Genomic DNA, 12,112 nt, shown 5'->3' on the forward strand with positions numbered 1-12,112 from the left:
TGGAGGAAACAGGTGGGCTGCAGGCAGTAGCAATGTCCTGACTGGGATGTCTGATAGGCTGGGCAACGTGCTCCTTTTAGGGGCTGCTTAGATTGGCCAAAGCACTGGAAAACAATGGACAGTCTGGCCCTGCCCTGCTCACCAGGGGATGGGCTGGGATAGGTGACTGAATTCCCCAAACCAAACCCCTGAGTCGCTAGCCCTGGTGAAGGGAGCAGCCCCTGCCCTGATCCCTCTCTCTGGCTCTCAACAGGTGGAAGCAGTGTGGTTGTGGCAGCCGTGCTGACAGTGGTGGTGCTGGTAGCCATGCTGACCGTCGGAGGCTTTGTGTTCTACAAAGGCAATGGGAAGAAATACTTCCAGAAAGGGTAAGACTCCCGCTTCTGTACTGTGCCCCCAGAGAGCTCAGTCCCCATGGCAGGCAGCTCTTCTGATTCGCTGGGGTACACAATAGCCAGATTCCACGGTGAGGAGCAAGCGACAGGCTGACTGGACAGCTGGATGGACAGACTGAATCAATATAGTTGCTTGACTCTCTCCATACCAGTCCACTGGCCATTAATACTTGTGCTTGGCTCCAGATATCCAGGTGCTTGTCTGAGTCCTGTGCTGACAGACAAGTGTCCCCATGCTTTCCCCTGTCCCCTATGGCCTTCAGGAGAGAAGAGTTCATTCCCCCATGGCCTATCCAACCCTAGCCCTTCAGCTGAGGCTGCTGACCAGCGGGTCAGTTTGTCCCGGTGGTTTTTGTCATTGTCACCTGCACTGACAAGCCCAGCCCCATGCCCAGAGGAGCCACTGTCTGGCCATCATATGGGAGCTGCTGCTGTTCACGAAGCCCCTGCTCTGGGTTCTGATCAGTGACAGGTGTGGGAAGCTGTATGCCCCGAATCTCTGAAATACCACCCCTTTACCCACCCTTTGGAGACCTCTCCTGGCCTGCCTCTCTGGGTTCTTCCTTCCTACACCCCCACCGCCTTCATCTGCTGCCTGCTGGTGGGTGTTTGGTCACTGAGCAGCCTGCTCAGGAGGACCCTGGAGAAGCGGGATAGGTGCAGGTCCTGTCCACTCCTTGTTTGACAGCAGGAGCTTCTGATGAGCCTCCCTGCACAGCGAGCACCCCCCGGAGAGTGTGGTATGCTTCCCAACCCCCTGCATGGGCTGCCCTGGGCAGGGCCCAGCTGTTTGTACTCTTCCTGCAGTGCTGTCAGTCCCTGTGCGCTCACCAAACAAGGAGCTGCAGGTCCTGGTGCTGACAGGGCCCTGCCAATGTCCTCTCTAGGCAGGAGGGGAATAGTGGGGGTACTGGGGAGGGGCCAGGCACAGGGCCAAAGAGCTGCTCTCTGTTCTCTGCTGCTCTCATTCACTCACAACTGCGTTTTCTAACCAGTGTGCCCTGAGCGATGCCTGGGCCAGGTGTGACACCCCTGAACTGAAGCAGTGGGAGGGTGCAGCAGCTTCTCTGAGGGTGAAAGCCCCTCTTCGTGTTGGTCCACCTCTTTCTGTTCAATGCTCACTCTCCTTCCTGCCCCAGGGCTGAGAAGCCCCAGCCCAAAGGCCATTTGGGCGAAGCTGCTACACACCTACGAGGAGGGCTTAGAATCGCAGGCCTCACCGCCCTTGGGTGCTGGTCCCAGCCTGGACATCACCTGGTGATTTTAGGGCTTCTTGGAAGGGGCAGGCCAATGGGGAGTTACAGACACAACAGGAATGAGAGGCGAACCTGAAGGCGCAGCAATATCCCAGTGTGTGTAACAGACTGTGAGGGTGTCCCACTCCCATGGCACCTCCGCCCTCTCCCCATCCCCTCATCACAGGCTCCTGGGGCTGGGACCAGTGCACTGTAGAGTGCCCGGCACAACGGGGCCCCGATCCTGTCTGGGGCCTCTGGGCATTGGGTTACAATCCTCAGGCTGAGGCTCTGTGGGCTTCAGGGGATTGGCAGTTAGTAGCCATTGTTGTAAAAGCAGTAGCTCCAGGCCAGGAGTGTCTGCCAAGCACCTGGGATTCCCAGCTGGCCTCTCAGCGCCCCAAGGCACAACCACACCTTGGCCACTGCGATTGCTCACAGCACTTACAGAATGTGAGGTGGCAGAGCCAGGATGTGCTGGAAAGGGAGAGGACTGACAGTGCGAGTGAGCAACACAGGGCTGGGTTTGCTCCTGTGATTCAGCCGTGCAGACGGGCTTACAGCAGTCCCAAGCACACACCCACTTGGGCTTTTCCCCAGTCAGGCATGAGGAAGCAATTGAGACATACCCTGTCATACCCTGCACAGCAACACACAAGCCCGGTTGTACCCTCTTCCAGGGAGAAATAATCAGAAATTAACGTGCACACACACACACCCCCGCCCTCCCAAAACTACATCATTCCAGTGGTGCAGCTGGGAAAGGTAATTCGCTACCTGAAGGAGCTCTTAGTTTAATTTAGCATTATTTTTCAATCATTTAATTGGTGTAGTTAAAATGGTCACCACACCCTTTAGAAGTAAGAATCAATCTTCAAAGGAGTTACAGAATGTGTTGCCCACGTTTCTAAATGGGAGAAAACACAATCTCTGGATTCCAGGGTGATGAGTATGGGCTAGACGGACAGGCAGACCTGTTAGCTCTACAGCTCAGGTAATTGAGGATTTGAACTGGTACTAAGTCACTTCAGGCAGAAACAGGAATAGCACCCAGGTCTCTGCCTAGCAGGGCCAACTAGCAGTAGGTGAAAGCTCTCTGTGAAACAGGGCCATGCCTGCACCTCCCGTACCCCAAACCACTGAGAGCCTCGCAGCATGGATGATCCTGTCTCCGCATTCATGGTCACATACGGTCAGCTATGCAGGCTGGCTTTGTAGTTGAGGCATCAGAGATCTGCATTTTGGCCCTATCCCACACCCGCTGTGATGCTGAGCTCAAATTTCCAAAGGTGGCCACTGCCTGTTGTCGGCTTCAGTTATTTTTGCAATAAAGTGATTAAAATGCTGGGTTTGTTTTTAAAAACTGAAAAAAGAAGAAAATGAACCCGTGTGCCCAGTAATCAGCATTTAATGGTGACGTCATCATACTCTGTGATGAAACAAGACTGGTTGTGCTTTCCAGTCCCTTGGGACACATTTTGAGGTCCCTGATACACATCCATCTTTCAGGGTCTGACCTTTTCTACAATATATGGTTTTTCATGAGTAGTGTTGAAAAGCGTATTATTCTCCCTTGTCTATGATGTAGTACATTTTAGGGCCAGGTGGCAGCAGGTCCCTGGAGAATCCTGGGCTGTTCTGTGCCTCACTGCCAAAGAGCCACTGGGCTGTTCAGCAGACCTCAAAATTGGGGGTCTTTGGGTGAAATCAAACCAGAGGGAAAATATGGCTATGGCTCTTTTGTGTGTGTGTTTCAGGAGGATTGTGACCAACACCACCAACGGGCTCTCCAACCCCATGTTTCAAGAGGGCAGTAATACCAGGAACATGAGGCATGAGCTGCAGAGTTGCGACATCAGCAGCCCAAATCTGATCTCCACAACCTCAGACCTGAAGAGCCCCAGGACTGTGTACGTGCCCATGACTCCCAGCAGGCCACCGCCCGAGGTATGTGTGGCCCAGGCAGCCTGGGGAGCAGGAGGGCAGCTCTCGTGGCTGGGGAGTTTTACTGGGGAATTCTGGGCTCCCGGCCACTGTGTCCCAGAAGGGGAGTCAGGCTGCTTCCATCACCCCTTTGTAACCGCTTCAGTGGACCATCGCTGTCCTTCCCAAGAGCCCTCTGCTGGAGCAGGGGGGATTGCATTTCCATGCCCACACAGGCAGCACAAGGCCCCCTTACACACCAAGGCAGCACAGTCATATAAGTCACGCAGTTAAGAGCCTGTGCTGCAGAGCTGGAGAGGAGAACAAACCCAGGATCAGGGGCGGCTGTAGACATTTCGCCAAGCAGCGCAGTGCCTGCGGGAGGTCCACCGGAGCTGCCTGCCACCCTCCCGGCGACCGGCAGAGCGCCCCCCCGCGGCATGCCGCCCCAAGCACGCGCTTGGCGTGCTGGGGTCTGGAGCCGCCCCTGCCCAGGATGGTGTGAATCTGATCATAGGGATAGGCTAAGGGATGCAGGCCTGACCCTCTGGGCCTTGGCTACTCCAGTTGATGCGTTCTGCTATTGCTAGGCAACTGGGTGCTGTAAGAGCCCCTCAGTGGAGCCAGATGCCAAGGATTGATACAGTTCTTTGAGGGGGGGATGGTTCCGTAGCTTGGCCATATTATCCCTCTACAGTCCAGGCTGTGCCTGTGCTTCCCCAAGATGCTCCCATTTCCCCTGTTAGTTTGCTCCAGGTTAAAACGTGGAAAACAGGGCCTTACTGGGGAAGAAAGAGGACTTTCCACCAAATCAGAAGGGCAGGTTGCCAGGCAGAGCAGGGAGAGGCCCCATAGCACATGCTGAGTATGTGAGCCTGGGGCTGGGTGAGCCCCAACCGGGGTAGAACTGGTCTATCCTTGCGGGGGGCAGAGCTGTGATGGGGCATATGGACCCCGCACTGATGAGAAAGGTGCCTGGGGGGATGGAAGGGCAGATCCCCTCACTAACTGCCCCCCATCACTCTGGGCAGGGACCCCCAAAGCACCCTGCACCTGAGCTCCAAGGAGAGCCCCTTATGCCGAACATGCTGTGTCCCAAAGACTGGTTACCATGGCTACCAGTCTGTAGGGCTATTCTCTTGGCTGGATCGGGCAGGGCATTTTGGCCGCTTGTGTCAGGGCTGCCTCCTCCAATTCTCCCAGCAAGAAAACCACCTTCCAGACAGGTTTGAACCTGGTCAGTGTTTATTGGCTCTTGCTTGTGTCACAACAAACCCTGGTGTCCCCAGTGTGGCTGTGTGTTGTTCTCAGCTGGGGCTGGAGCCTGCAAGACATCTGCCTACTGTGACCCCTAATGACAGGGCAAACCTGAGCCTTCCCTGACTGGGCATTCCTGGATTGTCCATTAGGGTTAGATGGACCCTGCTCTGCTCTGGGCTGGCAGCTCCTTTGCCTGAGTAGCTGGGTGTGCTGGGTCAGCCCCCCACATCACTCAGGGCGGGCTGGGCTGCACCATGTGGGATTGGGCAGGTGTCTCTCCACTCAGGCTGGGCTTGGCTGAGCTGAGCTGGACTGGGCATCTCTCCACCTAGGGTGGGTTGGGCTGGGTGATAGTGGGATGGGGTGGGTGTCTCTGTCTATTCCAGGCAGACTAGGTGGGGTGGGCATCTTTTCACTTGGGATGGGCTGGAATGGGGTGGCCATCTCTCCACTCAGGACAGGTTGGGCTGGGTCATGGCAGGATGGAGCGGGTGTCTCTCTACTTGGCCTGGGTTGGGGCATGGTGGGATGGGATGGACATCTCCCCACTTGGGGTGGGATGGGATGGAGTGGGCTGTTCACTTGGGGTGGGTTGGGCTGGGCCACGGCGAGATGGGCAGATGTTTCTCCATTTGGGGCACATTGAGCTGGGCTGGGGCACAGGGGGGTGGGGGATATGTCCCCACTTGGGGAAGGACACTGTCTGTTGGTTTTGCTTTGGGTCCCATTCACACTTTTCGCAAGGAGAGGGGAAAACACTCTGGTTGATGAGAAGCAAATAATTTTTACTTGTTCCTTCTCAGCCTCCTGCGGTGGCCAGCAGCGTCTGTCTGAGCTCTCTAGCGTATCCAGCCAAACCTGTGCAGGTAACTGACTGGCCTGGGACTGCTGTGTCTGATGTTACTGCTTTGCTGTCAAATGCCTGAGACAGTCACAGCTGCACCTTAGCAGCAGTCTGCCAAATACCCCTCAGGGCAGCTGAGCTGAGTGTAATGAATCCAGGGGCCCAGAGTCACCGCTGTGGCACTGACTATGTGACCCTGCACAGCTCACTTGGGCTGCTCTGTGCTCCTGCTCTCAGATTTGGTGGTGGAGAGTTGGCTGTGCTCCGTGGTGAAGGGACATAATGCTGAAGGGAGCTGTGTGTGGAAATGCCTGTGTTGTAGCATAGACTTTCAGTGGCTTCCCTAACTGGAGAACACAGCGTTCTTTTTCGAGTAGTGTCCCTGTGGGTGCTCCACTTCAGATGGGCATGCACCCTGTGTGCCTTCGAGCAGAGATTTTCAGAGTGTCCACACGCCCTATTGCCTCATGCCTCACACCGAGACTCTATAGGGCTGCGTGAGTGAACCACCTTCAGTTCTTCCTCAACCACCTCAGCCTGAGATGGAGCTTTCGTGTGTCCACCTTTGGAGTGTGCCTCGGCTATACGTTTTTTCCCCTAAACTAGCTGCTAGTTTAGTTTTAGATAGTTTCAGTTTAGCTTATCTTAGTTTAGTAGTTGAGAGGCTTAGTTTTGTTCCTCACCCTTCCCTCTGAAGCCTTGTCTTCCTTGGACACGGCCTCAAACACTGCCTCTCTTGCCAGGAGGGCAGCCCCGTTAGCAAAGGTCACTCCAACTGCGTTCTCTGTCTTGGAGAGTTACATGTCCCTCAGAAGTGTAACTTCTGTCTGGCCCTTAAATTCAGGGTGTGGAAGAACTGGGAGATTAAGTTGAGGCTACTAATGATGGAGCACTATCCTTCGCCCCACTTCAGAGCCAGATCAGGATACCCCGTACACCAGTCTCTGGGCAGATTCAGTGCCTCTTTGACCTTGGGTCAGCTCTCCCCCAGAAAGGGAAAATCTCCAAAGACCTCCTAAAAGGGTCACAGGAAAAGCGGTTCCAACTCCCTTCATAAGGAGCCTGCTCTTAAAAAACACTGGTCTCCCAGTAGGTCAGCTGCCTCACATGTGTCAACCTCTCGGCTGTGTACTGTAGAGGCAAAGGACTCCTTCAGTACCAGCAGGGCTGGTAAGCCATGAAGCTCTGCCAGGAGCAAACACAGCCTCTGTACTATCTGGACGTGACAAAGACAAGGGGAAACATTCTTCCAGACCTGTACCATCAGACTCTGCTTTACTGCCAGTACCACCCCTGAGGGGTTCCTCAGTACCATGCAGCATAAACATCTGACTCTGTTGGCATCTGCCTCAGAGGAATCTAAATGTCTAGAGACAAACACACTATCATGTCTGTACTGTCTCTTCATTTGGTACCAGTCAAATTTATCAGTGGCAGATGAACTTAGAGTCTCCACTATTTATGGTTAGTGAGCACTTTTCAGTACCAAGACCCACTTGATCACAAGACTTCCATCTATCACTGGTACTGCCTGATCACCACCCTTTTTAACTGGAGCTCCTCCACTGGATGACGTCCAGGATAATCATGGAGACATCCCTTCAGACTCTTCCATCTCAGTGCAGGGCTCTGCTTATCTGTCCATACAGGAACCCACTCTGACACCTGGAGAGAGGGAGGAATTTGGGGGAAGACATCACGGGTGGAACTGCCTGGGATCTCACTGAGGAGGTCATAGTAGCCATACTGGAACCCCAGGACAGTATACTGAAAACACCTTTCCAAGGCTCCAAGTCTTGCCCACTAGAACGAGAGACAGACACAATCCCCACCACCCCAGCCCATTCCTCAGGATGAGACATTCAAGAAGCAGGAAGCCAGGGCAGAGAAGAACATAGGAATGGCCATACTGGGTCTAGCCCAGTATCCTGTCTTCTGGCAGAGGGAATTAACAGAACAGAGCAATTAGTTAATGATCCATTCCTTGTCATCCAGTCCCACCATCTGGCAGTAAGAGGCTTAGGGACATACAGAGCCTGGGTTGCATTCCTAACCATGTTGGCTAATAGCTATTGTGGGACCAATCCTTCATGAATTTATCTAATTTTTTTAACCCAGTTATATTTTGGCCTTCGCAGGCATCCCCTGGCAACGAGTTTCACAGGTTGACTGTGTGTTGTGGGAAGAAGTACTTCCTTTTGTGTGTTTTAAACTTGCTGCCTATTCATTTCCTGTGTTACGTGAAGGGTTAAATAACACTTCCTTATTCACTTTCTCCACATCATTTATGATTTTATAGACCTCTATCATATTCCCCCTCAGTCATCTCTTTTCTAAGATGAACATTCTCAATCTTTTTAATCTCTCCTCATATGGAAGCCTACCACCAATCATTTTTGTAGCCCTTCTCTGTATTCTTTTCAATCCTAATATAAATGTTTTGACTTGGGGTGGCCAGAACGGTATGCAGTATTCAAGGTGTGAGTGTACCATGGATTTATATAGTGGCATTATGATATTTTCTGTCTTATTATCTATCCCTTTCCTAATGGTGCATAACATTCTGTTAGCTTTTCTGATTGTCGCTGCACATTGAATGGATGTTTTCGGAGAATTATCCACAATGACTCCAAGATCTCTTTCTTGAGTGGTAACAGCTAATTTAGACCCCATCATTTTGTATGTATAGTTGGGATTATGTTTTCCAATGTGCATTGCTTTGCATTTATCAACATGGAATTTCATCGGCCATTTTGTTGCCCAGTCACCCAGTTTTGTGAGATCCCTTTGTAACTCTTCAGTCTGCTTTGGACTTCAGTATCTTGAGTAATTTTGTGTCAACTGCAAACTGTGCTGCCTTGCTGTTTACCTCTTTTTCCAGATCATTTATGAATATGTTGAACAGTACTGGTCCAAGTACAGACCCCTGGGGGACTCTGCTATTTACCTCTCTCCATTCTGTAAACTGATCATTTATTCCTACCCTTCGTTTCCTATCTTTTAACCAGTTACTGATTCATGAGAGGACTTTCCCTCTTATCCCATGACTACTTACTTTTCTTAAGAGCCTTTATTGAAGATCCTTGTTAAGTGCTTTCTGAAAGTCCAAGTGCACTATATCCACTGGACCACCCTTGTCCACATATTTGTTGAGCCCCTCAAAAAAATCTAATAGATTAGGGAGGCATGATTTTCCCTTTATAAAAGCTGTATTGACTCCTCCCCCAACAAATTATTTTCATCTATGTCTGATAATTCTCTATAGTTTCAACCAGTTTGCCAGTTTCTTCCAAAACCTTCTCTATCAACACCTCAGTAAGAACATAAGAACGGGCATACTGGGTCAGACCAAAGGTCCATCTTGCCCAGTATCCTGTCTACTGATAGTGGCCAATGCCAGGTGCCCCAGAGAGAATGAACAGAACAGGCAATCATCCAGTGATCCATCCCCTGTCACCCATTCCCAGATTCTAGCAAACAGAGGCTAGGAACACCATCCTTGCTCATCCTGGCTAATAGCCATTGATGGACCTATCCATCTGGGACAGTTCCTCGGATTTGTCACCTAAAAAGAATGGCTCAGGTTTGGGAATCTTCCTCACATCCTCTGCAGTGAAGACCGATGCAAAGAATTCATTTAGATTCTCCACAATAGCTTTATCTTCCTTGAGTGCTATTTTAACTTCTCAATCTTCTAGTGGCCCCACTGATCTTTTGGCAGGTTTCCTGCTTCTGCAGTACTTTTTAAAAAAAAGGGGCTAGATTTACCAAATGGCTGGAGGAGATGGTTCTAGTGCCCCCCCCCTTTATAACCATTACCCTAATGGTTAGAGCACATCCCTGTGGGGCAGGAGACCCAGGTTTGAACCCCTCAATCTAGAATAGGCTCTGAACCTGGGTCTCACCCTCCCAGGGGAGTGCACTAACCACCGGGCTGTGGGCCAATGGTGAGGGGGAGGACTCTCAGTCTAACCTGTTGAAGCTGTTCTGCTTTGTATAAAATACTGGAGGGGTCAGTGAGGCAGGGACTAGCCTCTGGGTCTGCCTCCTCCTAGGTGAACACCCAGCTATCATAGAATCGTAGGACTGAAGGGGACCTCGAGAGGTCTTCTAGCCCAGTCCCCTGCACTCCAGGCAGGACTATGTATTATCTAGACCATCCCTGACAGGTGTTTGTCTAACCTGCTCTTAAAAATCTCCAATGATGAAGATTCAACAGCTTCCCTAGGCAATTTATTCCAGTGCTTAACTACCCTGACAGGTAGTTTTTCCTAATGTCCAACCTAAACTGCCCTTGCTTCAATTTAAGCCATTTGCTTCTTGTCCTATCCTCAGAGGTTAAGGAGAACAATTTTTCTCCCTCCTCCTTGTAACAACCTTTCATGTACTTGAAAACTCATATCATGTCCCTCCTTGGTCTTCTCTTTTCCAGGCTAGAGAAACCTAATTTTTTTTCAATCTTCCCTCATAGGTCATGTTTTCTAGACTTTTAATCATTTCTCTTGGTGTTCTCTGGACTTTCTCCAATTTGTCCACATCTTTCCTGAAATGTGGCACCCAGAAATGGACAAAATACTCCAGTTCAGGCCTAATCAGTGCAGAGTTGAGTGGAAGAATTACTTCTCATGTCTTGCTTACAATACTCCTGCTAATACATCCCAGAATGATGTAACACTGTTGCAAAAAATGCAAACATTGTTGACATATATTTAGCTTGTGACCCACTATGATGCCCAGATCCCTTTCCACAGTACTCCTTCCTAGGCAGTCATTTCCCATTTTGTATGTGTGCAACTGTGATTGTTCTTCCCTAAGTGGAGCACTTTGTATTTGTCCTTACTGAATTTCATCCTGTTTACTTCAGACTATTTCTCCAGTTTGTCAGGCTGGAGAGTCACTCTCAGTCTTGCTTACTGGCCCAATGATGATTGAACTGCTTTGGGAAAATTGCTCCTGGGCCTTTGTGGCCTCTGGCATCACAATAAATGAGAGCCTTTCCAAAGCCCAAGGCAGTCCCCACCCAGACAGGCAGCTCCGTCCCTGGCAAGGCTGCACTAAGTTCAGTTCAAGACACCCTTATGCCCCATCTCTCCACCCCACCCAGCTCTAGGGCTGCACACAGTGTTAGACAGAACATTAGCCATGAGCAGCTCCCAGAGCAGAGATCCTGCCTCTGGGTAGAGCACCAGGCCTGTCCAAAGAACCGCTGGGAACAGGGCCCTGCAGCCGGGCCTCAGCTCCCTTTGGGGCAGGAGCCTCTGCGGGGACAGGATGGGGAAGGGGTGGGCAGGTTCTAGCCAGCTAGGCCTTAGCTCCCTTGGGGGCAGGAGCCTGTGCGGGGATGGGAGAGGGAAGGGGCGGGCAGGTTGTACCCTGCTGGTGCTCAGCTCCCTTGGGAGTAGCAGCCTGTTGGGGAGGGCTGCCAGTGCTGCACATGGCACCAGGCTCTCCGCCCTGGCCTGCTCCTAGTGAATGCATGAAGCGGGAAAGGCTCTAGCATGCGCTGTGACTCCCTCTTGTTTCATGTGTAAATGTGGGCATGTGAGTAACTGCTCCCCCACTGAATCCCAGCACAGGCTGCCATGTGCTGCTGGCCTGGGAACTGATAGGAGACACACAATTTTCATTCAAAGAGGACAGAGAAATCTTAGGTTTGTTTTCTTTTCTCTGCATTTGAATTAGGTTGGAGTTAAACCCAGTGTGGCACCTCCCCCACTGGTCTCTGCAAAGCCCAAACCAGCTGCTGGCGAGGTAATGCTGCTTCTCACCAAGCTTTGGAAATGTGCTAGCGGGAACCCTGACTGGCAGCATCACCATCCCTGCTGGAGGCTGGTGCTGGACATCAGATGCCTGCAGGCCTGCCCAGCATGTCACCTTCCTGCCTGAAGCCACCCTCAGCCAGGCTTCGGGCCCCAAGACAGCATGTGCTGCTCGGGGGTGCCCTCTGCCCTCTCCTGCCCGGCCCTTTGCAGTCCCCCGTTCTGTGCTCCCACCACCCAGAGGGGGTGTGATGACCCCCACTGCTCCTCCTGGTGCAGTGCTCCAGAGCTCTCTCTCCCATTACCCAGGCCCATGTGGAGCTGTCAGGGGGAGCCAGTGGGGCAGCATGTCTACAGGCCAGCCCCTAGCCCTGCAATGTTGGTGGGTTGCGTCTCAAACACCCTTGGCACCTTCCAGGGCATCTGCCCACCCCCCTGGCACAGAAGCCCCCTCAGCCAAGGTCCCGGCTAGGCTTCTCCATGATGCTGAAAGCCTGAATCAGCACAGTTCAAACACTCCCATGGCCTGTGGCCCCATCAGACACAGAGCCAGGCAGGCTGTGTTACTTGGCCAGAGCCTCACGGCCCTTCCCAGCAGATCGTCCTTGTTCTTTGCATGGAAAATGTGGCCCATGCTCTTGTGCCACTGGACCCACCAGTACTTTTGCTGAGCCCTTACGGCAGCGCTGAGCTGTG

The 12,112-nt window shown here is 52.1% G+C and overlaps 1 protein-coding gene across 1 annotated transcript in view; it reads left to right on the forward strand.

The window, feature by feature from the left end:
* The window catches only part of ADAM8 (ADAM metallopeptidase domain 8), a 91,302-nt gene that overhangs the window by 75,257 nt on the left and 3,933 nt on the right, over positions 1 to 12,112 (forward strand). Inside the window, exons 19-22 of the mRNA XM_045023162.1 lie at positions 254 to 368; positions 3,388 to 3,577; positions 5,617 to 5,679; positions 11,340 to 11,408. Of these exons, the coding sequence (XP_044879097.1) occupies positions 254 to 368; positions 3,388 to 3,577; positions 5,617 to 5,679; positions 11,340 to 11,408 (437 nt within the window). The remainder of the gene's footprint in view (positions 1 to 253; positions 369 to 3,387; positions 3,578 to 5,616; positions 5,680 to 11,339; positions 11,409 to 12,112) is intronic.

The sequence above is a fragment of the Mauremys mutica genome, chromosome 7 (genome assembly GCF_020497125.1).
Source record: "Mauremys mutica isolate MM-2020 ecotype Southern chromosome 7, ASM2049712v1, whole genome shotgun sequence".
NCBI classification, from domain to species: Eukaryota; Metazoa; Chordata; order Testudines; family Geoemydidae; genus Mauremys; species Mauremys mutica.